We start from the raw sequence: 27,828 nt of genomic DNA on the forward strand, positions 1-27,828 counted from the left end.
CAGACAACAAATATCATTAGTACTCAATAATGCTACAAAGCACATTCCTAAACTGGAAGAATAAAAATAAATCCTGTATATTTTAATAAGCTATTTTCAATCTAAGATTCACAAGAAGTTGATAGCCTTAGTTTATTTTATTTTCTACATATAAGACCTGAATAAATATAGGACAACTCTACCAACGGGAGGATAAAGACAATGTCAAAACATATGTGCAACTTTAAACACAATGTCTGATTCAAAGTCCACAGAAGTGATCTTTGGAGAGAAGATATTTTTCCCTAAATAGGTCATAACATATATTTTTCCACAATTTTGTGAGTTGAATTGTGTCTGCTCAAAAGGTAAGCTGGAGTCTTAACGACATACACCTGTCAATTTGACCTTTATTTGAAAATAGGCTCTTTGCATATTTAGTCAAGTTAAGGTCATTAGGGGTGGGCCCTAATGCAATATGATAGTGCACTTAATAAGAAGAGTACAAACGCAACAGAAACACACAGGGAGAATACCATGGTATGACTCAGGCAAAGACTGAGGTGATGCAGCTGCAAGTCAAGCAACATCAAGGGCTAATGGATACTACCAGAAGCTAGGAGGAGGCAGAGCAAGATTCTTTCTAGAGTCTCAGAGGAAGCATGGCTCTGCTGACACCTTGATTTCAGACTTTCAGGCTCTGGAACTGTGAGAAAATTTGTTTGTTTTAAGCCACCCAGTTTGTGATATTCTATTACAGCAGCACTAGGAAATTAACACATGAAATGACAGTTATTGTGTACTCACCACTATCCTACCTTTCACAAAGAAAAAAATAAGGACGTGACAAAAATGTTATTAGATTAAAAAAAAAAAAAAAAGCTAGGAATGGTGGTGGTGATGATTAAAACGACATTTGAAACTCTTGTTTACTGAGCATCTGTTCCGTGCCAGGCACTATGCTGCATGTTATTTATATGTTATCTCTACTATCCAAAGTGATACTCTACAAGATAGTACTATCATCTCCATTTTACAGATGAGAAAACTAAGGACCTGAAACGTAAATAACTTTTCAAAGTTAACAAAGACATAAGAGTTAACAGTGACATTTGAAAACAGACCTACAGCATGAACAAAACAAAATTCTTAAGAGGCAAGACCTCTTCTCTCTCTCTCTTTTTTTTTTTTCTTTTTTGAGACGGAGTTTCACTCTTTCACCCAGGCTGGGGAGCAGTGGTGCGATCTTGGCTCACTGCAACCTTCGCCTCCCAGTTTCAAGCGATTCTCCTGCCTCAGCCTCCCAAGTAGCTGGGATTACAGGTGCCCGCCACCACACCCAGCTAATATTTATTTATTTATTTATTTATATTTGAGACGGAGTCTTGCTCAGTCACCCAGGCTGGAGTGCAGTGGTGCGATCTCAGCTCAATGCAAGCTCCATCTCCCGGGTTCACGCCATTCTCCTGCCTCAGCCTCCCAAGTAGCTGGGACTACAGGCGCCTACCACCACGCCCAGCTAACTTTTTGTGTATTTTTAGAAGAGATAGGGTTTCATCACGTTGGCCAGGGTAGTCTCAAAACTCCTGACCTCGTGATCCGCCCACCTCAGCCTCCCAAAGTGCTGGGATTACAGGTGTGAGCCACCACGCCCGGCCGACCTCTTCCCTTTTAAAAGTATGAAAGAAGGAACCTCCAAAAAAGGAAAGAGTAGACGAGAATTTTTCAAAGTCCATAAGCAATGGATTATATATACAGTTCAAGTAATAGATTAGGCATCAGATAAGATAAAGGCATGCTAAAAAATACATATAGAGGAAATGCAGATATTTTATGCTATCCTTTTTCATAGTCTCTTCTCCTTTTTGCCTAACGATCCTATAGACTTGTTTGAATTGCATCTTGATAAAACTGTTCTGGAAGACTTAAGCTCATGTTAATTCTTCACCTGATTTTTTTCCATTCTCGTGAACTGAATAAGTATGACCTAATACGTTGTACAGTAGTGAACATATTCAATAAATACTAGTTGATTGACCACTATCTGACACATATTTTCTTGAAGAACAAGTCCTAAATAAATAAATAAAAGAAATCTGGGCTGGGCATGGTGGCTCACGCCTGTAATCTCAGCACTTTGGGAGGCTGAAGTGGGTGGATCACGAGGTCAGGAGTTCAAGACCAGCCTGGCCAACATGGTGAAACCCCATCTCTAATAAAAATACAAAAATTAGCCGGGCATGGTGATGCACGCTGTAATCCCAGCTACTCAGGAGGCTGAGACAGGAGAATTGTTTGAACTCAGGAGGCAGAAGTTGCAGTGAGCCAAGATCGTGTCACTGCACTCTAGCCTGGGCAACGGAGCAAGACTCTGTCTCAAAAAAAATTTTTTTAAAAAGAAAGAAATCTGGCAAAAGTTAAATAGAATTAGTGACTTATGTTATCCTAATTTGCAAACATTGTGTATCTTTAAAACTCTTGTTAATGTAGGCATAAATGTACTGACATCAGAGAAGAATGGCATCAGTACAAAATGTAAATCTAAGGTTATAGCTTATCTTCTTCCTATGGAAATTAAACTCACCAACTGAAATAAGACTTGACTCTCACAAACCCACTCCAAGAAAGATTAGTGACGAATTCTACAAGCTGGTTGTATTAATACTAAATGTGGTCCTTCTTTCTTTAAGCGTATTTCCATCACCAGAGATCCAAGGAAATAAAAATTAAGTGTATTTATAGATGGACAATCAGACACAGAAAACTACCTTCCTATTTTTTTTCTTTTTTTTGAGACAGAGTCTCACTCTGTCGCCCAGGCTGGAGTGCAGTGGTGTCATCTTGGCTCTCTGTAAGCTCTCCCTTCTGGGTTTATGCCATTCTTCTGCCTCAGCCTCCCAAGTAGCTGGCACCACAGGCACCTGTCACCATACCGGGCTAATTTTTTGTATTTTAGTAGAGACAGGGTTTCACCATGTTAGCCAGGATGGTCTCGATCTCCAGACCTCATGATCTGCCTACCTAGGCCTCCCAAAGTGCTGGGATTACAGGCGTGAGCCACCACGCCTGGCCAACTACCTCACTATTTTTAATTAAATAACTTTTGCAATAGCAAATTCTCAAAAGAATTAATTACAAAATATTCATTTCTTTTACAAGCTAGGGTGTCTGCAAGCCATCAATCTACAGCAGTTCCTAACACTATCATCATGTCATCCACCTGAATCCACAGGGAATCAGGAAAGGGAGGCAAGATTTAAAGTACAGTCAGTATACCGAAATGCCAAAAATATGAAAAAGGAGTTCAAAGAAAAAGAAATTCATTGGCCAAAAATGATATAAACAGATACTCAGCTTTATGCATAAATAAATGAAAATTCAAATAAGGTAGTAATTTTTACCTATCAAACTAGCTAAAATTGGAAAAGTCAGATAATATTTGCTGTCAGTGAATGCAGGGGAAATAAGCATTCACATACATTACACCTAGAAGTAAAAGTTGGAACAACCTTTTTGAAGGCAGTTTGGCAATCTTACAACATTTTTAAAGTGTATACCTTTTGACCCATTGTGAGAATTCAATCTTATGATATACTAATACAACTTTGCATAAAATGTATGCTTTCGCCAAGTATTGTTTATAATCCCAGAAAACTATAAACAACCCGTTCATTTACAAGGCTGTGTTATAATTATACAACATAATACAACATAGCAATTTAAAATAATGAGGAGGTTCTCTAAGAACTGATATAAATAGACACTGAATATATAATGTTAGGGTGAAAAAAAAGCTGCAGATAGCATAGCAAGTATGAACCCCACTTGAGGTTTTTCACAACTGTAAAACCAAGATGGGATTTAGGACTCTTGTGGGGATTATATGAAGATGATGCTGATATAAGTTTACAGCTCAAAAAAGTATACAGTAAGCACTTGATAAACGTCTTTCCAGTAGTTCCATCTGGAAAGAAGGACACAAAATAGACATTTTTACGTTAATGTTGTTCAACTATTTTTAAACCATAAGAACATTTTGTTTTGTGAATTAAAATGTTTTAAATAAACAAATAAGAAAACAAATGGAAGTTTTTACATCCTTAAAGAGATGAACTCAGGTCTCTCCCTCTTTGTTTTTAGTCTCTTGTGTATGTGTCTTTAAATTGCCATTAGAGACTGAGCACAATGCCTCACGCCTGTAATCCTAGCACATTGGGAAGCCAAGGTAGGCACACTGCTTGAGGCCAGGAGCTGTAGACCAGCCATAATGATACCCTGTCTTTACAAAAAGTAAAATAAAAATTAGCCAGGTGTGGTGGTTCCTGCCTGAAGTTCTAGCTACTTGGGAAGCTGAGGAGGGAGGATCGCTTGAGCTTAAGAGCTTGAATTTACAGTGAGCTACGATCATGTCACTGCACTCCAGCCTGAGTGACAAAGACTCTGTCTCTAAAAAAAAAAAATTTTAATTGTTATTGGATTTTGCCATGTCCTAGGTTGGGCAGAATGATTTGTTTTATACATAGCAGGTACTCAATAACTGAATCTAATTTCTTACCGTACTAGGATCTTTGTGGGTCCAGAATAGGAAGAAAAAGTATTAAACTCCTATTAGTAAACTGCCAGATCAATATGTACTTGAATTAGTTTACTTGGCTGAATTAACTTTTTTAACTGAGTAGTATGAGAACCCTTATTTGATTTTACACTTACTGCTTCCATGCTCTCTTTTTTCATGTTCTGTGAATCCAATTGTTGTTGAAGTGTATCTAATTCCTAAGTGGAAAAAAAAAGCAAACATAAATCCAAATTACATTAAGAATACTTTGTAGTAGTGGGGGGAGAGAGCTTGGAAAAAAAAATTTGTTTCTCTATTTCTCAACATTTCAAATACAGATGTGACAAAGTAAATTTTCTAAATATCTTCACTGGCATCTTGCACTTTGACTAGAATTTATTAACACTTCATTATTTATATTTTTCCCATCTTCTTTTATTATTCTTAAAAACTTGCTGTGTGCCTTCAAAAAAAAAAAAAACCAAAAAAAAACTTCATGAGTTTCTCAAAAGTAGCTAGACCTTAGACCTTTTCACAGTGAATCATCACTATGTTCTGAGACATCAAGTATCAGAAGATTTCAAATTATGTCATTAAGGTTATTATTTAAAATATTGATGTTTAATCATGTTTTCATATCTTTTGCCTAATTTCTCTATACTATACACACACACAACACATGCACACACACATACACATATATGTAAATATAAATATGGTTCACTCCTAGGATAAGATCCTTAAATTGTTTACTCATTCATTATCCCATACAAGATTAAATATATTTTGGAACTATTTTGGCATTTCTATCATACTCTTTCTTCTCTCTTTCTGAGACAGAGTCTCGCTCTGTTGCCCAGACCGGAGTGTAGTTGCATGATCTTGGCTCACCGAAACCTCCACCTCCCAGGTTCAAGCAATTACCTGCCTCAGCCTCCCACGTAGCTGGAAATACAGCCACCTGCCACCACACCCGGCTAATTTTTGTATTTTTAGTAGAGATGGGGTTTCACCATCTGGGCTAGGCCATACTCTTTCTTCAATGCTTCATTGTATCTTATAAATCTTGTCTAAAATAAAAAGGTTACTAAATTGTCAGCAAAGGAATGTCTCAGAAACTAAAACTATAATCATTATTGGCATTTATGGGGCCTAATTCTTTGCTTAATCTTTATTAAGGGCCATCTGGGCATGAAAGGGCACCATCATGACTGAGCATTGAGAGGATTCTCAATATCCCCTAAGCAGGGATTTAAATTGCTTATTTAATATTGCATGTTCTCACTCATCTGTAGGAGCTTAAAAAAGTGGATCTCGGCCAGGCACAGTGGCTCACACCTGTAATCCCAGCACTTTGGGAGGCCGAGGCAGGCGGATCATGAGGTCAGGAGATCGAGACCATCCTGGCTAACACAGTGAAACCCTGTCTCTACTAAAAATACATTAAAAATTGGCCAGGCATGGTAGCGGGCACCTGCGGTCCCAGCTACTCAGGAGGCTGAGGCAGGAGAATGGCATGAACCCGGGAGGCAGAGCTTGCAGTGAGCCGAGATCGCACAACTGTACCCCAGCCTGGGTGACAGAGTGAAACTCCATCTCAACAAAAAAAAAAAAGGGAGGGAGGTAGTAGAATGATGGTTACCAGAGGCTGAGAAGTTGGTGCCCAGCTGGGGGCATGGGGCGGTGGAGGGGGAGAGAAGGAATAAATTCTCATGTTTGATAGAACAGTAGGGTGGCTATAGTTATCAATAATTAATTGTATGTTTCAAAATAGCTAGAAAAGGAGATTTAAAATGTTTTCCAGCATAAGGCCGGGCACAGTGTCTCATGCCTGTAATCCTAGCACTTTGGGAGGCTGAGGAGGGCGGATCATGAGGTCAGGAGATCGAGACAATACTAGGTAAGACGGTGAAACCCTGTTTCTACTAAAAAAAATACAAAAAATCAGCCAGGTGTGGTGGCAGGCGCCTATAGTCCCAGCTACTCGGGAGGCTGAGGCAGGAGAGTGGCATGAACCCAGGAGGCGGAGCTTGCAGTGAGTCGAGATCACACCACTGCACTCCAGCCTGGGAGACAGATCAAAATTCCGTCTCAAAAAAATTTTTAAAAAAAGTTTCCAGCACAAAAAAAATCCTAAATGTTTGAGGTGATGAATATCCTGATTATCCTGATTTGATCATTATACATTGCACACATGCATGGAACTATCACATGTACCCCATAAATATATACAATTGTTGTGTATCAATAAAAAATTAATTTTTAAAAATTGATATTTAAGCAATATAATTACAGGACAATAGCCATTCAAATCATAATGCTAACAGGTAAAAAGTTTAGCTGTTTATTACGCAGGAAGGAAAAGGAAAGTAAATAGCTATAGGGAGCTGGTCTATGAGGACTTCTTTTTTTCTTTTTTTTTTTCTTTTTTTTTTGAGATGGAGTCTCGCTCTGTCACCCAGGCTGGAGTGCACTGGCATGATCTCAGCTCACTGCATCCTCCACCTATGAGGCCTTTTAATGTTTGCATTAAAAGTCTGTAACTGCAAGTATTTATAGACTTTTTAATTTATAGACAAGTATTTTTATAATTGCAAGTATTTTCATGTGTCTTTATGAAAAGCAAAATGAATAAATAGAAGTGAACAAAAAATAATAAGAGTAAAAGCTAGGTCATCAAGCAGCATACAAAAACGAAGTTTTCTAAATAAATGCTTCTGAAATGTGAATGTCCGTTTGAATCAGTTGGGGACCTTGTTAAAATGAAAACTGATCTCAAAGTCTAGTCAAGCTCTCAGGGGATGTTGACGCTGCTGATATTCAAACTATACTGTTAGTAGCAAGACTGATACATGCTTGGCACAGAGTAGTAATTCATATTACCTGTAACAGTTTCTCATTTGTGGCTTTCATCTCTAGGTACTTGACTTGGTTTTCAAGAGACATATTTTTGATAATGTCATCTGCTGCTTGTTTTTCCTGTTCAATTTCTTCTTCTATGCTTCTCATTTGTTTTTCTTTCCTAAAATCAAAAGCACGTAATATTCCTGATACTGTACTGAGGAAAAAATATCCAATTATTTTATACAAGTCACAGTCCTAATTTAATAGGATACTTAAAGATATTCAACCATAGTGTGTGACTGAAAAGTCTTTATATTTGTACTAAAAAAATGCTATTTGACCTATATAAAATTTGGCCCCATTAGCACAAACTTATTTGGCATCTTTCTCTTCTCCATCCCCAAATTCCTCTATTTCCTTACTCTCCATTTTACTTTACTAAGAAATCACAAAGATTATCAAAGAAAATCTTTAATGACTTATATATATGAGGATGCATTTATACTTTTTTAAAGTTATACCTTCAAAAGACAAATAAGAGACTGGGCTCGGTGGCTCACATCTGTAATCCCAGCACTTTGGGAGGCCAAGGCAGGTGGATCACCTGAGGTCTGGGGGTCGAGACCAGCCTGGCCAACATGCCAAAACCCGATCTCTACTAAAAGTACAAAAATTAGCCGGGCCTGGTGGCGGGTGCCTGTAATCCCAGCTACTTGGGAGGCTGAGGCAGGAGAATTGCTTGAATCCAGTGGGCAGAGGTTGCAGTGAGCTGAGATCGCGTCACTTCACTCTAGCCTGGGCAAAAGGGCAAAACTCCGTCTCAAAAAAAAAAAAAAAAAAAAAAAGACAAGTAAGAAGTTTTAGAATTGTGGTTTTCAAACATCCTTCAGCATAAATTTTTTTGACCAAATTAAATATTGTATAGAAGTTTGCCATGTAAATCATCCAGTGCAGCTCTGACAGAACTAGGAGAAGAGAGGCCTGCAGTGCAGTTTGATTTTTTTAAAGTTACGGCTTTAGATTAATAATATGCTTTGCTTAAATTCTCTTTTACTTACTGCTTTAGTTAACATTGCTGTTTCACAAATTATTGATATTTTTTAGCACTGTAAAATATTAAGCTCATTTCTCTAAAAACACAACAAACATTACAAATATAATTACACAAAAGTAGTAATAGTGAAATTAATTAGAAGCAATAACCATTTTTATCATGTAGCCAAAGAATACCAATGACATGCCACTTGTTGCCTAGGCAAGGTCAATTATTGATAGGGTAGAGAAAAATTATGAAAAAAGAATAGGTAAGATGCCACTTATCTAAATACTTTCAAGATTTACATTTTATAAAAAGCTGGATTGAACATATATTTTCAGCCCCAAGATCATTAATTTCTATTTTGGGTTTCAAAATCTGATTAACCTATCACTATTTACTCTCTTTCGCTCATAGATGTCAACTTCTACAGTTGTCACCATCACCAGCTAAGCCTGTGGATCCACAAATCCCCTATACACCTTCTACACATTCATATCCTACTACTACAATAAACAACCTAAACTCAGAAATTTCCCTACCAAAAAAAAATCTAAAATAACCAAATAAAAGATGAACATAATAAAACAGACAACCTGGAATTTCAATTTATTTTTGTGTCACTATTGGAGAAGATGTGGTATCTTCACTTGAAGCTTCAATTACAACAGTATAACAAATATGTTTCCTGCTGCTACAATTTGTATAGGTATATGAGCTCACAGAATTTGAAAGAGGAAAATATCTATTTCAATCTCTTTGTTTCATAGATTAAGGATACTGAAGCCCAGTGGAAATAATCTTTTGGAAGGATTTCATTCTAAACTTGATTACTCACCACCAACAATGTTTCTTCCTACAATGTAGGAAGAAGAACTAATGTTATAAAGTATTCCATCTTACAGAGGAGAAATTACAGCATAAGAAAGGTAACTGACTTTCTCAAGGCCAAATGATGTCCAGGTGTCAGGTCTTTTTGATGCTTTGAGTACTTTGCTCCTGTTATAAGTTGGCAGTAAAACCACTGATGATGGTGTCATAAAAATAAGTAAACAAAAAAGTTGAAACTCAATAGAATACAAAACTTGGTAATATCTTTACAATTTGAATCCCTCCTTCCCTCCTTTCTTTTTTCTTTTCCCCTTCCTTTCTTTTCCCCTTCCCTTCCCTTCCCTTCCCTCTCCTCCCCTCCCTTCTCCTTCCCTCCCCTCCCTTCTTCCTCTTCCCCCTCCTCTCTCTTCTTTCTCTCTCTTTCTCTTTCTCTCTCTCTCTCTCTCTCCCTCCCTCCCTCCCCCTATTTCTATCTTTCTTTCTTGACAGGGTATCACTTGTCACCCAGACTGGAGTGTGGTAGCACAATCATGGCTCACTGCATGCTCAAACTCAAGCCATCCCCCCACCTCAGCCACCCAAGCAACTGGGACTAAAGGTACACAACGCTATGCCCTGCTAATGTTTTTACTTTTTATTTTGAATAGAGACAAGTTCTTGCTAAGTTGGCCGGGCTGGCCTCAAATTCCTGAGTTCAAATTATTCTCTCACCTTAGCTTCCCAAAGTGCTGGGATTACAGGCATCAGACACTGCATCTGACCTCAATTTGAATCCTTCTAAGCATAAAATGCCATCAGGACAAACATAAATTAATTTAGCAACAGTATGTCTTTCAAAAGTATGCATTTTCAATATTGTAAACTCTAAATCAGTAAGTAAAATTGTTAACATTTTACTAAAAGAAACACAAAAGTAGGCCGGATACAGTGGCTCACACTTGTAATCCCAGCACTTTGGGAGGCTGAGGCAGGTGGACCACCTGAGGTCAGGAGTTTGAGACCAGCCTGGCCAACATGACGAAACCGCATCTCTACTAAAGGTACAAAAATTAGCCAGGAGCAATGCTGGGTACCTGTAATCCCAGCTACTCAGGAGGCTGAGGCAGGGAGAACTGCTTGAACCCAGGAGGCAGACGTTGCATTGAGCCAAGATCATGCCACTGCACTCCAGCCTGGGTGACAGAGCGAGACTTCATCTCAAAAAAAGAAAAAAAGAAAGAAAGAAAGAAACACAAAGGTTAGGCAAACAGTCTTACTTGTTACACTAAAAAAAGGAAAAGACAACTTTAAGAAATTATTCTTCTAGTCAATGTTTTGCTAAGGAAGTCTAGTTTTTTTTTTTTTTTTTTTTTTTTTTTTTTAAGTCACCTGTTCACTGGGTACAAAGGTTAAAACAAAGTGAAATGTAATCATACGATATACTTTTTTTAATGCTGTTGAAGAAACAGAGTAATTTCCTTTAGCACACCAGTCTTAGAGACAAAAGAAAAAAGGTAAGCTCTATATATTTATAGCTTTGGTTATTGTTGTATTTTTAAAAAAATCATATTTAAGTTTGTTAAGTCTGTACAACAATCTTTGCCTTTAAGAAGTGATGAAAAATAAGAAAATGTGATTATATTTTCACACGGTCTACCTCAAAAATACTATATACCTGGGACATGGCCAAAGGGTCTTTCCTAAATACAGTTAGAATACAATACTAAGTAATTGTTTTTGGGGAGGGGGGAAGGTTTCATCTAGCCAATCAAATTTAGAAGATTTTTTATTTTAAAACACGTTAATCACAGAGCATTCTGAAGCGACATTAGTCTAAAAGCCTATTTGCAAGATAAAAAAAAAAAAAGACTGGCCATGAGTTGATAATTATTGAAGCAGGGTGATAACTATTCTCCTTACTTAGGTTTTTTTCCTTGAAATTTTCCATTACAAAAGGTTTTAAATTTGAAAAAAATCTACACAATAAATAAGGAAACAAAGTTAATTGTGTATTATTAACATCGTACTCTAAAGACATTGAATTCTGGCATAAATATATAAAATATTTAATGGAAAAACTACATTTAGATTTTATTTAACAAAACCAAAATAATTGGAGCATCTCTTTATTTCATAGCATATAATAATCATATAAAATAAATAACTTAAGAAACATGTACTTGAAACTTTATTAAGAACAATGCTTCTTTTTCAGTATCCACCATTTCCTTTGAGTAAAGCTCTTTTTTTGTTCCAGTAACGTAGATCATATGCTAGGTAAAAATGCACGTAATTTTGTGAAATAACAAAAGACACTGATATTCCATTTTCTATTCCAGTTTTCTATTTTATATTAGTTCCTAAGTAATCACTATATGAAACTCAACTATCATTTCAAAAAAAATCCAAATTAGAAAATATTCCAAAAGGAGAAATAAAGTAGCAATAACTGACTTCCTTTAAAACCAACTGTTGAAATAGGCTAAACTGACTCATGGATAATTTCTACATTATCTACTTGGCTAGCTATTTTGTCTATATGATTTTTCTTTTTTTAAGACACCCAATAATGCTAGCAAATGCTTTGTCTGGGGATTTGAATAGTGTCATGAAAATCAACATTCGCCCCCTCTTACAATCTTTCTCCTCTCAAAAGGCACACAAATATGTGAAAACTCTCACGCATAGTATGGATCAATCAATGTATTTCACAGCTTCAGACCTAACAATGCTTTAGATTTGTTGAACGCTTTCTTGTACAGAATCTACCTTGAGCTGAGTATACGCTGCTTCTAAGATCTACCAAATGGAAAAGAAAAAAAATCCTTTTCTAATCCTTATGATTTTTTTCTTTTAGCACACTCGAGAAAACAATTATTAGCATTAAATAGCAGATACAGATAATAAATATAAAACTATACTCTGTCTCCATTTCCACATAAGCTCACAGTCATGCCTTGCCTCTATTACTTTGTTCACCTGCTTCTATTTCATATCAACTTTTAACTTAAATCTAGTTAGTTTTCTTTGTAGCCTATTTGCTTTCTTTCACTATCCCCATCCTATTTGTTTCTGGAAAAAAATAGCACTTCCCTTAACTCACCTCTCCTCAGTCACCTCTGCATCCTACCAGAGACATCAGTAAGAATGTCACCATATCATTGAGAAATAGTTAAACAAGCCATTGAAGAAGCTGAACACCTATTCCTAGGAATCATTAAACACAGGTAAACTACCTTTTGTAAATGATTTAGGCAGCCCTCTTCTGTGGGCAATCATCTTGAATAAGTGATAGCTTAAATGCACTTCTGGCTCTAAAAAGCATTCTATTATGATCTCCATCCAAATTTTATAAAATATAAGAGGCAGAGTAGCTTTTTCTAACAAATTTGATTTAACTATGGAAGGAGAGAAGGTAGAAGGGGAATAAGCATAAATGGATCAACAAATCAAAGGCAATGAGGAAGTTGACTAGAACAGATTAGCACTATAATAGCAGTAAATTCCTTATTGCTAACGAGGCGAGAGACTTTAGTATGCTGCATGGATTCTTGTTTACTCTGATTAGTTCTTCTTTTTTTTTTTCTGAAACAGTCTCACTGTCACCCAGGCTGGAGTGCAGTAGCATGATCATAGCTCACTGCAACTTCTGCCTCCCGGGTTCAAGCAATTCTGCTGCCTCAGCCTCCCAAGTAGCTGGGATTACAGGCACCCACCACTGCACCCGGCTAATTTTTGTATTTGTAGTAGAGATGGGGTTTCACCATGTTGGCCAGGCTGGTTTCAAACTCCTGACCTCAGGTGATCTGCTCGCCTCGGCCTCCCAAAGTGCTGGGATTACAGGCGTGAGCCACTGTGCCCGGCCTACTCTGATTAGTTTTTCTATTACCTGCTATAATGAAATAAACTTTCCTTAAAAAAATCGTAAGTAACTAATTGTAACAAATGCTGTAAGAATGCTCAAAAAACTAAATTTCTGAACACCCTTAAGGATGACAGAATATATTTATATATTTTGAAACGGATAATTTGTTTGCAAAAGGGTTTCTAAAATTGACTTTAAGAAAACAGAGATAAAGAACAAGAAACATCAAGGTCATGAATAAAATGACTAAATAAAAAAGTAACTATTTGGCAAGAAGAGTACAGTCCAATAAATGTCGATTTCTAGGCAAAGCTGAAACCTTAAATGCACCCATTAACTTTAAATTGTGTTCAAAACCTGATTAACATGAAAATAAAAGGTAAAAAGGGATATAAACTCACAAGGACAAACAGAATGGAACAGGAGTCAATAGCAATGAAACCTAGAAACCAGAAACCTAATAGCTGAGTGGAAATTGACTAGGAAAACAAAAATTTCCCAAGTCAGCAATGAGAAAAGCTGAGAGTCACTTGAATTGCACTGCAGAAACTCTAAATAGCCCAGAAATTGGCAGCACCAGGTATTCTGAAAGTAGAGGAGAGGCTAATTCCTCTCTGTCTGTCTAGCCAGATAATGTTCCTTCTCTACACAAGCAGATTAGAGGATCCCCCACGCCACCAGAATAAAACAAAGGGAATTTGGGCAATGGGCACAAGTGAGTGCAAAGGCATTGTTGAGATTAAGTTATAGTTTCCATACTAAATATTGATGCAAATCCAGCTTTTTTTATCACTTAGCACTCAGAATGCTGGCTACCAGGCCATTATCTCTTTGGGCAGTAAATCAGAAGAGTCATTTTGTGGATAATGACATTCCCTAAGAAAACAGTCCAGCAGTTACACTCTGTGGTCAAGTCTAGAAACAATGAGACCCACACAAATGCATTTTCCTATCAGCTTTTTAGTTTCCCACTCTCACACATAAACCCTAAATAAAATATTAACAGACTAAGAAGAAGGCCTCCAATATAAAGGACACTGCCCAAAGATAACTGGAAAAATACAATCTAAGGATATAGAGGCTATTCAAAGAAAAGGAAATAACAAAAGGCACAATGATAAACAAGAAAATATAATATATTCATGCAACAGAATACTAATAAAGAAAATACTCTGAAACAAAAAAGCTCTTAGAATTAAAAAAGATGGCAAAAAATTAATAGAAGAATGTGAAGATAAAATTGAGGATGTCTCCCAGAAAGGAAAGCAAAAAACACACTGAGATAAAATGTAGGACAGTAAAGGTTTTAAAATCATTCCAGGAGGTCCAACACCCAATTGAGGAAATTCTAGGAAAAAAAAAGTGAAATTTTATTTTAAAAAATAAAAAAATTATATCATCAATGAGATAATTCAGAAAATTTCCCAAAACTGAGTGACATAGCTTCTAGATGGAAAAGACTGACCAAGTACCCAGTTTAATAAATGAAAACAGGCCGGGTGTGGTGGCTCATGCCTGTAATCCCAGCACTTTGGGAGGCCGAGGTGGTGGATCACGAGGTCAGGAGATCGAGACCATCCTAGCTAACATGGTAAAACCCTGTCTTGGCCGGGCGCGGTGGCTCAAGCCTGTAATCCCAGCACTTTGGGAGGCCGAGACGGGCGGATCACGAGGTCAGGAGTTCGAGACCATCCTGGCTAACACGGTGAAACCCCGTCTCTACTAAAAAATACAAAAAACTAGCCAGGCGAGGTGGTGGGCGCCTGTAGTCCCGGCTACTCAGGAGGCTGAGGCAGGAGAATGGCGTAAAAACCCGGGAGGCGGAGCTTGCAGTGAGCTGAGATCCGGCCACTGCACTCCACCCTGGGCGACATAGCGAGACTCCGTCTCAAAAAAAAACAAAACAAAACAAAACAAAAAACCCTGTCTCTACATACAAAAAAATTAGCCAGGTGTGGTGGCGGGAAAGACACAGGATAATGAATATAGTATTGATTTTAAAAGCTTTGATAAATAATTAGAATGACATGGTATATTTCTTGACACAGGATAATGAATATAGTATTGATTTTAAAAGCTTTGATAAATAATTAGAATGACATGGTATATTTCTTAACAGTAATACTAGAAACTCAAAGACAGTAGGGTAATACCATCAACATTTTGAGGGAAAATTACTTCTTACCTAGAATTCTATCTCTAGCCAAAATATCTTTCCAAGTCTAAAAAGTTTTCCCTCCTATCCACACTCTCTAGAAGCTACTGAGGAAGCTCCATTGAAGAAAGGCAATAAACCAGACAGGGTGTTCTAGAAAATAAGTACCCAGTAACAAAGGCAAAAGGTAGACTCTTTGATGAGGGTGGAAGTAAACAGTTGTGCAGAAGGCCTAGTGATCAGCTAGCTCCTCCAGATTACAGCATGGTAGCAGGCTCTGGGAGGGAGTTTTTAAGCTGATAAAACAGGTTAAATACTTAATATCCATAAACAAATGACAGATATGCTAGGGGAGAGTTTGGTCATAACAAGAAAACTAAGCACATGAAAAAACAGTACAATTAGTTTGGAGGAAACAAAAAGGATGCAGCAACAGAAAAGTGATCCTGTTACATGGCTTAGCCAATAACAGCTTTTTATTGACTGAGTTCAATCATTCATGATAGTACAAACACTGAATACTCATCTAACCAGAATTACAAGTAACTATGTTAGGAGATAAAGACATAGGAAGTATATATTTGATGTGTTGGAGATGAAGGGAGGGGGTATTTGAAAGAGAGCTGAAGGGGCTATCAATTCCAAAATGGTGGCCAAGAAGCAAGCTGGCTTCACTCCCCTCTACAGAAAACCAAAAACAAATATACAGACCTGAGATAATTACCAGCAATATACCAGAATTCAAATGTGAAGATGAGACAGTTCTAGGGCCACAGAGAAGTGAACAAACTTTGAGCAGATAGTAAGAGAATTGGACTTCCATATCCACAATGCCCCTCCCCCATTCAACCTAGCACAAAGCATGTGGGAAAATTTCCCCCAAATTACAGTTTCTACCCACCATCTTGTATTCCCTGGCAAGAGACTTGTCCCTGCTTTAACCCATGGGAAACATCTCAAGTGCCTGGAGACAGAAATATTCCTGAGGACATGTAGAGACAAAGAGGAGAGACAGGATTACCATCCCCAGATCTGGAAACTCTGCTCTGTAACTCAGCCAAAGCGACACCAAATCAGAGTAGCTGTTCAACAGCACCACTTTGTAGGAGGTTGGCTCCACAGGTCTCTAGTGTGGGAAGGTTGGCTGGGCATGAACCTCTAGCCACCATTCCCACACTACCAGGATATCCCCTGGAACGTCCCCCATTCAGGAAGAGCAGTGCTCTGGTCATTTACCAGAGCCAAGGTGAAGCTGGGCTTAAGGTGCCATCTAAAGCTGAAAAGGAGGCAGCAACCTAGTGGTAAAAGATCCTCTAAGCAAATATATTCAATAAAAAACAAAATAAGCCACACAGAGAATACTGGAATAAACAACTAATCTGACAATGCAATGACACATATATATCTCTACAAGAAATAACAGCCAACAGGCCAGGTGCGGTGGCTCACACCTATAATCCCAGCACTTTGGGAGGCCAAGACAGGCAGATCACTTGAGGTCAGGAGTTTGTGACCAGTCCGACCAACATGGAGAAAAAATACTAAAAATACAAAATACATCTCTACTAAAAATACAAAATTAGCCAGGCGTGGTGGTGCATGCCTGTAATCCCAGCTACTTGGGAGGCTGAGGCAGGAGAATCGCTTGAACCCAGGAGGCAGAGGTTGCAAAGAGTCGAGATTGCGCCATTGCACTCCAGCCTGGGCAACAAGAGTGAAACTCTGCCTCAAAAAAAAAAAAAAGAAAAAAAAAAAAGACACAGCAAACAGGGAACCATGATGTGTTGGTCTATTTTTCATTGCTATAAAGGAATACTTGACATTGGATAATTTATAAAGAAAAGAAGTTTATTTGGCTCACAGTTCCACAAGTTGCAAAAGCATGGCACCAATATCTACTTAGTTTCTGGTGAGGCCTCAGGAAGCTCTTTGTCACAGTGGAAGGCGAAGGTGGAGCAGGTGTGTCACATGGCAGAGAGAGGGAGTAAGAACAAGAGGAGGAGGTACCAGGCTCCTTTAAACAGCCAGTCAGTAGCTTCCAGTCAGCACTATGCCTTTTAATTGGAGAATTAAGTCTATTTACATTGCCTTTACTGTTGGATCCTACAAAATATTTAAAGAAGAACTAATACCAATTCTACTCAAACTCTTCAAACAAAATTAAAGAGAAGGGAATATTTCCAAACTTATTCTACAAGATCAGCATGACCCGGACACCAAAACTAGACAAGGGCACAACAAAAATGAAAACTACAGTCCAATGTCCCAGAAGAACACAGATGCAAAAACCCTCAACTAAATAACAGCAAACCAAATTCAACAATACTTTAAAAAGATTATTCACCGTACCAAGTGAGATTCATTCCAGAGATGCAAAGATAGTTCAACATATGCAAATCAATAAGCATGACAATATGGTTTGGATGTTTGTCCCCATCCAAATCTCATGTTGAACTGTAATCCCCAGTGTGGGAGATGAAGCCTGGTGGGAGGTGTTTGGATAATGAGGGCGGATCCCTCATGAATGGCTTGGGCCATCCCCTTGGTGATAAGTGAGATCTTGCTCTGAGTTCACAAGAGATTTGGTTGTTTAAAAGTGTGTGGCACCTCCTTTCCCACTCTCTCCTCCTTGCTCTGATTTCATCATGTGATGTGCTGGCTCCCCTTTCACCTTCTGCCACAACTGTAAGCTTCCTGAGGCCTCCCCAAAAAATGAACTGCACCATGCTTCCTGTACAGCCTGTAGAACTGCGAGTCAATTAAATCTCTTTTCTTATAAATTACCCAGTCTCTAATATTTCACTATAGCAGTGCAAGAACAGCCTAATACACATGGTAAGCTGGGCACAGTGATATGTGCCTGTAATCCCAGCTTCTCGGGAGGCTGAGGTGGAAGGAACACTTGAGTCCAGGAGTTTCCAACCACCCTGGACAGCAAAGCAAGACTCTACCTTAAATAATAATTATTATAAAATAAAATAAACATGATACATCACATTAATAAAACCAAGAACAAAAACCATATAATTATTTTAATAAATGCTGAAAACACAGTTGAAAAATTCAACATCCCTTTATGATAAAATTCTCATTAAACTGGGCACACAAAGAACATACTTCAAGATAACAAATGCCATATATGACAAACCCACAGCTAACACCATTCTGAAAGGGGATAAATTGAAGGCCTTTCTTGTAGATGTGGAACAATACAAGAATGCCTACTTTCACCACTTTTATTCAACACAGTACTAGAAGTCCTGGCCAGAGCAATTAGGCAAGAGAGAGAAATAAAAGGCATCCAAATTGCAAAAGAAGAAGTCAAATTAGACTTGTTTGCAGATGACATGCTTTTTTTTTTTTTTTTTTTTTTTTGAGACAGAGTCTCACTCTGTCACCCAGGCTGGAGTGCAGTGGCGTGATCTCGGCTCACTGCAACCTCCACCTCCCAGGTTCAAGCGAGTCTCCTGCCTCAGCCTCCTGAGTGGCTGGGATTACAGGTGTCTACCATCACACCCAGCTAATTTTTGTATTTTTGGTAGAGACAGGGTTTCACCATGTTGGTCAGGCTGGTCTCAAACTCCTGACCTCGTGATCCAACCACCTCAGCCTCCCAAAGTGCTGGGATTACAGGCATGAGCCATCGCACCCGGCAGACATGATCTTATACTTAAAAAAATTTTTTTTAAAAACCACCCTAAATACGCCACAAAAAAAATCTGTAAAAACTGATAACTGAATTCAGTAAAGTTGCAAGATACAAAATCATCATATAAAAATTGGTAGAATTTACATATGCCAACAGTGAAGAATCTGAAAAAGAAATCAAGAAAGCAAGCCTGTTTACAATAGCTACAAAGACTATAAAATACCCTGCAATCAATTTAACCAAAGAAGTGAAAGCTCTACATAACAAAAACTATAAAACACTGATGAAACAAACTGAAGAGGATACAAAAAAATGGAAATATAATCCATGTTCATGGAGTCGAAGAACATTGCTAAAATATCAATACTAACCAAAGCAATTTACTGATTCAATGCAATTCCTATCAAAATACAGTGACGCTCTTAATAGAAGTAGAAAAAAAATCCTAAAACTCATACGGAACCACGAAAGATCCCAAATAGCCAAACAACCCTCAGCAAAAAGGAACAAAGCTGGAGGCATCACACTACCTGACTTCAAAATTTTCTACAAAGCTATAGTAACCAAATCAGCATGGCACTGGCATAAAGACAGATCCATAGACCAATGGGATGGAATAGAGAACTCAGATATAAACACACGCATTTACACCAACTCATCTTCAACAAAGGTGCCAAGAACATACAATGGAGAAATAATAGTTGTTTCAATGAATGCTGCTGGAAAAACTGAATAACTACATATGGAAGAACAAAACCAGACCCCTATCTCTTGCCATATCCAGGAATAAAAATGAATTAAAGACTTAAATCTAAGTAAGACCTCAAACTATAAAACTGTTGCAAGAAAACATTGAGGAATTGCTCTAGAACACTGGTCTGGACAAAGGTTTTTTTGTATCTGTAAGGCCTCAAAAGCACAGGAAACCAAAGCAAAAATGTACAAATGGGGTTTCGCCAAGCAAAAAACCTTTTGTACAGCAAAGAAAATGGTCAACAAAGTGAAGAGACAACATACAGAATGACAGAAAATATTTGCAAACCACCCATCTAACAAGGGGTTAATAATCAGAAGATATAAGCAGCTCAAACACCTCACTAGCCAAAAACAAACCAATAAAAAACAAATAATCCAAGTAAACATGGCAAAAGAACTGAATAGACATTTCTCAAAAAACATACAAAAGGCAAACAAGTATGTGGAAAAAATGCTCAACATCAGTAACCATTCAGGGAAATGCAAATCAAAACTACAATGAGATATAATCTCACCCCCAGTAAAGTAGCTTCTATCAATAAGACAGGCAATAACGGATGCTGATGAGGATGTGGAGAAAGGGGAACCCTCATACACTCTTGGGAATGTAAATTAGTATAGCCACTCTGGAGAACACTATGAAGGTTCCTCAAAAAATTAAAAATATAACACATTTATATTTGATCCAGTAATTCCACTGGATATACATTTTTAAAAAAGAGATGATTATATTAAAGAGATAGCTGCACTCCCACGTTTATTGCAGGACTATTCACAAGAGCAAAACTATGGAATCAACCTAAGTGCCCATCAACAGATGAATAGATAAAAAAAATGTAGCATATATATACAAGGGACTATTATTCAGCCATAAAAAAAATGAAATCCTGTCATTTGCGGCAACATAAATGCAACCAGAGGTCATTATGTTAAGTGAATTAAGCCAAGCACAGAAAGACAAATATCGCACATTCTCACCTGCATGTGGGAGCTAAAAAAGTGGATCTCATACAGATTAAGAGTAGACTGGTGGTTACCAGAGGCTGGAAAGGGTGGTGGGGAGGGAGGAATGCAGAGAAGTTTATTAATGCATACAAACATACCGTTTACTTAAAAAAGAAGGCCTAGTGTTAGATCAGTAGGGTAATTATAGTTTACAATGATGTTTTTCCTTCAACTTTTATTTTTAAGTTCCGGGGTACACGTGCAGGTTTGTTACATAGGTAAATGTGTGCCATGTTGGTTTGCTGCACAGATCAACCCGTCACCTAGGTATTAAGCCCAGCATTCATTAACTATTCTCTGATGCTCTCCCTCTCCTCTAATTTACTGTACATTTAAAAACAGCTAAAAGAGTATTTGAATGTTTCCAGTATAAAAAAAAGAAAAATATTTAACATGATGGATACCCCAAGTACATTAATTTGATTTTTTAAAATTATATGAATGCACTACATTATCACATGTACCCCAAAACTATGTATATCTATTATGCCTCAATAAAATTTTTAAAAATTACCATGGGGGGGAAAAAGAGTGCTAAAGATTCTCATCTCCCACAGTTTTAAGTCAAGGTTAATACCAATAGATAATGCCTAAAATTGAAAAAATCAAGACCATCAATATAGCATATACTTATGCATAAATATATATTTTCCTGAATTTCTTTTGTGCACTTATATATTAAATTTTTAAAGTTTACAACCACTTAAATTGCTTTAAAGCTCCTTTCGTCATATCTAGAAACTAATGAGACACCCTTAAAGATATTAATTCTCTCTAAAAAGAAAAAATAAAAATAAGTCTCTCGTTCTTCAAAGGGGCTTTCTAGTTTGTTAAGATCAGAGTCCAAGGATGGTGAATGGCTGTGCACTTGTTTCACATTTTATGTATTTCGAGAAAAAGTAGATTTGAAAGGCCAGGATAAGTGGCTCATATCTATAATCCCTGCACTTTTCAAGGCTACGTCAGTGGCTGGGGTGAAATGGCTTGCACCCAGGAGTTTGAGACCAGGCTGAGTAACACACGGTGACACCATCTCTCCAAAAATTTTAAAAATTAGCCAGGCATGGTAGCGCATGCCTGTGTTTCAGCTACTTAGGAAGCTGAGTTGGGAGGACTGCTTAAGCCTGGGAGATCAAGGTTGCAGTGAGCTGTGACCATGCCACCAGGTCTGGGTGACAGAGTGAGACCCTGTCTGAGCCAAAAAAAAAAAAAAAAAAAAAAGAATAAACAGATTCAAAAGGGCAAAAAATAAAAATGTCCTTAAAATCTCTAAAGTTCTAGTTTACCATCAAAATAAAAATACTCTCTTTTCTATCAGGTCTGCAACATGAAAGTCACAGGCATCACAATCCTCTTTTGGCCTCTCTCCATGGTATTATTATCAGACAAAATCCAGTCTTCTAAAAGAGTAAGTTTTTACAATCAAAATAGTAAAAATATTTTCAAAGGTACATTTTCTGTATATTTAGTAAAATATCAAAGGGCAATAAGAAAGCAAAGAAAATCTGACCTACTAAAATTGTTTACTTAGCTGTGTATATCCAAATTCCAATTTGACAAAAGCAGCCTTCATTTTTAAAAACTGAGTTCTTTAAAAGTTGATTAAAGGGAGAGATCTGAAAATTTTCACTATAAAATCAGAAATTAGTTTTAAGACTAAAATCTTGTTTAAAATATAGGAAACTTTTTTTAAAAAAATCACGTATTTATGAGGGAAACTGCTATTGAATTATTATTGGTGAAAAAATCTAACTGCAAAAACAGTAATAAACAAGAACTATTCTTAGTTCTATTTATTCTTAGTTTACTATTCAGTAAAAACCAGAACTATTTCTTTCTTTCCATCTATATCCACATAAAGGAAGTATTTCAGATTGTGTGGCTCTTTAAATTCACTACACGGCTCCATTTCTGATATAAGATAAATATTTCCTTTTAAAACACCAAACTTTGAACTGTTAAACCCAGAGAGCTATATATTGACATTTATTGATTGCTTTTGAGACGGAGACTCGCTCTGTCGCCCAGGCTGGAGTATAATGGCATGATCTCAGCTTACTGCAACCTCTGCTTCCTGGGTTCAAGCAATTTTCGTGCCTCAGCCTCCCAAGCAGCTGGGATTACAGGTGCTTGCCACCATGCCTGACTGGGTTTTTTTTTTTTTTTTTTTTTTTTTTGTATTTTTAGTAGAGACAGGGTTTCACCATGTTGGACAGGCTGGTCTTGAACTCCTGACCTCAGATGACCTGCCTACCTGGGCCTCCAAAAGTGCTGGGATTACAGGCATGAGCCACCATGCCCAGCCTATTTATTAATTATTTAACAGCCCTAGGTATAATGTCGTTAGCTCTGCTGATTTTAAAAACACATATAGTTTAAAATAATTTCCTCACTATAAAGCAATCATGCACACTGGAATATCAAATGTTAACAGAATTATTATTTACCATATATTTCCACATGTGTAAATGGGAATATACCAATAGCATTACTTTCTGTAATGATCATGTAATAACAGTTGGAAAATACCCATATAACAAATTGGAATCTCTTTGTTCAATTGTATGTATCAGAATATCCTTAATTTTTAGTATTTCATCCCAGAAAAGAAAAAGATTTGCTCTACTATAACACCAAAGATTAGATAGTAGGTTTTTTTTCCCAAAGTAATTTCCTTCTAATGTCTAAGTGCTGAAAATGAATTTTGAGGAAATTCTATTGATACGTTTTTCTGATTAATGCATTTCTTTTTTTTTCTTTTTCTAGGAAGTCCAATGTAATTTCACTGAAAAAAATTATTCCTTGATTCCAGCAGATATCAAGAAAGATGTTACTATACTTGATCTCAGTTATAACCAAATTACTCTTAATGGTACAGACACAAGAGTTCTACAGACATACTTTTTACTCACAGAGCTCTACTTGATTGAGAACAATGTTACTGTCTTACATAATAACAGTTTTGATAATCTCTCCAGTCTAGAAATTTTAAATATCTGTAGAAACTCCATCTATGTAATTCAACAGGGTGCATTTTTAGGCTTAAATAAACTAAAACAGCTACATCTCTGCCAAAACAAAATAGAACAACTGAATGCTGATATATTTGTGCCTCTAAGAGACCTAAAACTTCTGAATCTGCAAGGCAATTTGATTAGCTATTTGGATGTACCACCACTATTTCATCTGGAATTAATAACTTTATATGGAAACCTATGGAACTGCTCTTGCAGTCTATTTAATTTGCAGAACTGGTTGAACACATCAAATGTGACATTAGGTAAGCTATCATAATCAAGCAAAACCAACATGTGATTAACTCAATGTTCCACCACAGAAAAATTTCTCATATCATGTTTTAAAGAAAAGGAAGCAGCCAGGCGCAGTGGCTCACACCTGTAATCGCATCACTTTGGGAGGCCAAGGCAGGCGGATCACCTGAGGTCAGGAGTTCGAGACCAGCCTGGCCAACATGGTGAAACCCCATCCCTACTGAAAATACAAAAATTAGCTGGGTGTGGTGGCACACGCCTGTAGTACCAGGTACTCAAGAGGCTGAGGCAGGAGAATCACTTGAACCTGGGAGGCGACATTGCAGTGAGCCAAGATCGTGCCACTGCATTCTAGCCTAGACAACAGAGTGAGACTCTGTCTCAGAAAAAAAAAAAAAAAAAAAAAAGGAAACAATTTCTGTTTAAGCAAAACAGGAAGAAACACTAAAAAGTAACAGCTGCATAGATGCTCTCCTTTCCCATTACCAGGGGGAGAAATTAAGAATTTTTTTTTTTTTTTTTGAGACAGAGTTTTGTTCTTGTTGCCCAGGCTAGAGTGCATTGGCACGATCTCACCTCACCACAACCTCCACCTCCCAGGTTCAAGCAATTCTCCTGCCTCAGCCTCCTGAGTAGCTGGGATTACAGTCATGCGCCACCATGCCTGGCTAATTTTTTGTATTTTTAGTAAAGATGGGATTCCTCCATGTTTGTCAGGCTGATCTCGAACTCCCAACCTCAGGCGCTCCACCCGCCTTGGCCTCCCAAAGTGCTGGGATTACAGGTGTGAGCCTCCGTGCCCAGCCAGAAATGTAAATGTTCTATATATGTAGGATGATAACGTCACTTCGTGTATTGTTAGCAAAGTCAATATGTAAGAGTAATTTTTTAACAGTGCTTCCTAGATTAAGTGAAAACAAGTGACCTATTTTAACTGCAAATATTGTGCCTGAGATCCAGATTGTAACCATGTAACCACAATATTAATAATATAATCTACACTAATACAGATAAACTAAATAAAAAACAGATACTGCATTTAAGCTGTATTTATAAAACAATAAACAGAAATGTGCATTACCCTTTCACTATGTTGCTAGACAAATACAACAGGAATTTCTTATAATGCCTTTAAGAATGACAGATATGTCAAAAATTCTAGATAAAACAATTATAAAATGTTAACTATTAAAATGTTGTTAATGGTTATTTTTCTCTATTCTAAATCTTATTATTTCTGATTTACTAGAAAATGAGAACATCACCATGTGTAGCTACCCCAACAGCCTGAAGAGCTACAATATTAAAACAGTACCTCCTAAGGCTGAATGCCACTCAAAACTTCCTTCACCAGTAACTGAAGATCTTTATATTCATTTTCAGCCCATCAGCAATTCAACATTTAATAGCTCTTTGAACAACTTAACAAGAAATTCAGGTAATGTACCAGTTCTTAATATTAACACTGCTGAATGTATCATACTAAATAAACTGAGGTAGTTATCTTTATTTTAAATTTCTATAAAAATATAAAAGAAAGATTCCTCATCCAACTAAAGATTTACAAAATATTGGTCTTTCAAACTAGGTTCTGCTAGTTACAAGCCAAATGCCATTGTGCAAATTATTTAACTTCTCTGAGCCTTTGTTTTAACTAGTCTAGTCACAAATCTCAACGAGTATAAATCAATAATGGTCTTAGGTAAAAAGGTAACAAAATGGCAATAGCTGTTTTGAAAAAAGAGAATTCTTCCACCACACAAAATTTGTCTAAAGAAAACTACAACGTATGTTTATTTCTAATACCAATATTGAGGAGAATTAGGATATATAATTATGATTATTTTGCCAACTTAACAAATTTTCTTTCTCTCTTCTCTCTCGGTATTCCATTAAAGAACATATACCTCTTGGAAAAAGCTGGGCTTTTCTCGTTGGTGTTGTTGTCACTGCACTGACAACTTCACTTCTCATTTTTATTGCTATCAAATGCCCAATATGGTACAATATTCTGCTTAGTTATAATCATCATCGCCTGGAAGAGCATGAAGCAGAAACCTATGAAGATGGTTTTACTGGAAATCCAAGTTCTCTTTCACAGATACCAGAAACAAACTCTGAAGAAACTACAGTAATATTTGAACAATTACATTCATTTGTGGTAGACGATGATGGATTTATTGAAGACAAATATATAGATATCCATGAATTACGTGAAGAAAATTAATTTCTTTCAAAGTTTGCTTTTTAAACAAAGTTATCAGCTCACTTACAGTTTAGATATGGAGATTTTGCTATGTGATATACCAAAATACAGCTAGCAGACATTCATATTAACGACAACGTACATGAATATCATAAAATTATGTTCTTTGCATTGTATTGAGCAAGCAGGTCCAAATACAATAACTGACACTCCCTGGTAGCTGACAGTTACATAGTTTACAATACTGGCACTCCTATTCTTAGCAGTGTTTGGGTGACCATACAGACTAGTAAAAAGGCCTAAATTATTCATTAATTAAAATGAATGGATTCTCATATTAACACAGATATTTGACATAATATGTATTAAATTATACTAAAGTTTCAATCAGTAAAGAAATAAAAGTTTGGGATTTATTAACATACAGTAAGTCAAAGTGAGGAACAGATAGCTTAAATAATACAAGATTGATTTTATGCTCACAGAATAAATTCATAGAGTTGGAAAATATTTTTTCAAAATGCTTCCTGAAATAGCATAATAAATTTCCTTAAAATTTTATAGCAATTTAAAGCACAAGCACAATGTTCAGGCATAATCCCTAATAAGTCACTACTGATTCTGGTTATAAAGAAAGGCTGTCACCATAATGCAGGATCACTACAGTTGAATATCATAGTGGCTTACAAAGTGGGCATCACAATAATCTATAAATCTTGTTTTGTTTTTTTGTTTTTTTTTTTTTGAGACGGAGTCTCGCTCTGTCGCCCAGGCTGGAGTGCAGTGGCCAGGTCTCAGCTCACTGCAAGCTCCGCCTCCCGGGTTCACGCCATTCTCCTGCCTCAGCCTCCAGAGTAGCTGGGACTACAGGCGCCCGCCACCTCGCCCGGCTAGTTTTTTTTTTTTTTTTGTATTTTTAGCAGAGACGGGGTTTCACCATGTTAGCCAGGATGGTCTCGATCTCCTGACCTTGTGATCCGCCCGTCTCGGCCTCCCAAAGTGCTGGGATTACAATTCTTGTTTTAAAAATACATATTTCTACCTCTCTCTGGGAGATTTTTATTCAAATTGGTCTGTGCTGGGACTGAGGAATCTTCATGTGGTCCACAGACAGCTGTTTCTATCTATTCAGTAGATACAGCAATATTTCCCAAATTGTTTTCCCAAAATACTAATTTCCAGAGAGACATTCACAAGTATTTACAGGAGAAGAAAAAGGTACATGGTCAAATTACCATAGGAAAAACTAGGTTTAAACAAAGTAAAACAAGATTCTTTTTATTTATTTATTTATTTTTTTTGGAGACAGAATGTGGCACTGCCGCCAGGCTGGAGTGCAGTGGTGCTATCTTGGCTCACTGCAACCTCCGCCTCCTGGGTTCAAGCGATTCTTCTGACTCAGCCTCCCGAGTAGCTGGGAGTACAGGTGCACACCACCATGCCTGGCTAATTTCTGTATTTTTAGTAGAGATGGGGTTTCACCATATTGGCCAGGCTGGTCTCCAACTCATTATCTTGTGATCTGCCCACCTAGACCTCCTAAAGTGCTGGGATTACAGGCGTGGACCACTGTGCCTGGCCAAGATTCTTTACAATAGGATTTATGAAAAACTTTACTAAGCTAAATTTACGGCTCTCTGATTATTCGAGAGCAAAGTATTAAAAATTTCCCAAACTTACTTGACAACAAAACCCA

The 27,828-nt window shown here is 37.2% G+C and overlaps 2 protein-coding genes across 7 annotated transcripts in view; one reads left to right on the plus strand and one right to left on the minus strand.

The window, feature by feature from the left end:
* IFT74 (intraflagellar transport 74) overlaps positions 1-27,828 on the minus strand; it is a 129,612-nt gene that overhangs the window by 55,668 nt on the left and 46,116 nt on the right. For all 4 annotated transcript variants that reach the window (XM_050761718.1, XM_050761717.1, XM_050761719.1 and 1 more), the window contains exons 9-10: positions 7,418-7,556; positions 4,690-4,752 (exon numbers count right to left, since the gene is read on the minus strand). In XM_050761718.1, coding sequence (XP_050617675.1) covers positions 4,690-4,752; positions 7,418-7,556 — 202 coding nt within the window. The remainder of the gene's footprint in view (positions 1-4,689; positions 4,753-7,417; positions 7,557-27,828) is intronic.
* On the plus strand, positions 10,638-26,855 carry LRRC19 (leucine rich repeat containing 19). Of its 3 annotated transcripts, XM_050761723.1 has the most exons (6): positions 10,638-10,738; positions 12,358-12,451; positions 21,973-22,062; positions 23,421-23,934; positions 25,176-25,364; positions 25,825-26,855. In XM_050761723.1, the coding sequence occupies exons 3-6, from the start codon at positions 21,982-21,984 to the stop codon at positions 26,151-26,153; spliced, it is 1,113 nt and encodes a 370-aa protein (XP_050617680.1). In that variant the 5' UTR covers positions 10,638-10,738; positions 12,358-12,451; positions 21,973-21,981; the 3' UTR covers positions 26,154-26,855. The 3 variants fall into 3 exon arrangements, with proteins under 3 accessions (XP_050617680.1, XP_050617678.1, XP_050617679.1); XM_050761721.1 differs by lacking the exon at positions 12,358-12,451; XM_050761722.1 differs by lacking the exon at positions 10,638-10,738 and having other exon boundaries at positions 11,999-12,451.

Source organism: Macaca thibetana, chromosome 15 (assembly GCF_024542745.1).
Source record: "Macaca thibetana thibetana isolate TM-01 chromosome 15, ASM2454274v1, whole genome shotgun sequence".
Taxonomy (NCBI): domain Eukaryota; kingdom Metazoa; phylum Chordata; class Mammalia; order Primates; family Cercopithecidae; genus Macaca; species Macaca thibetana.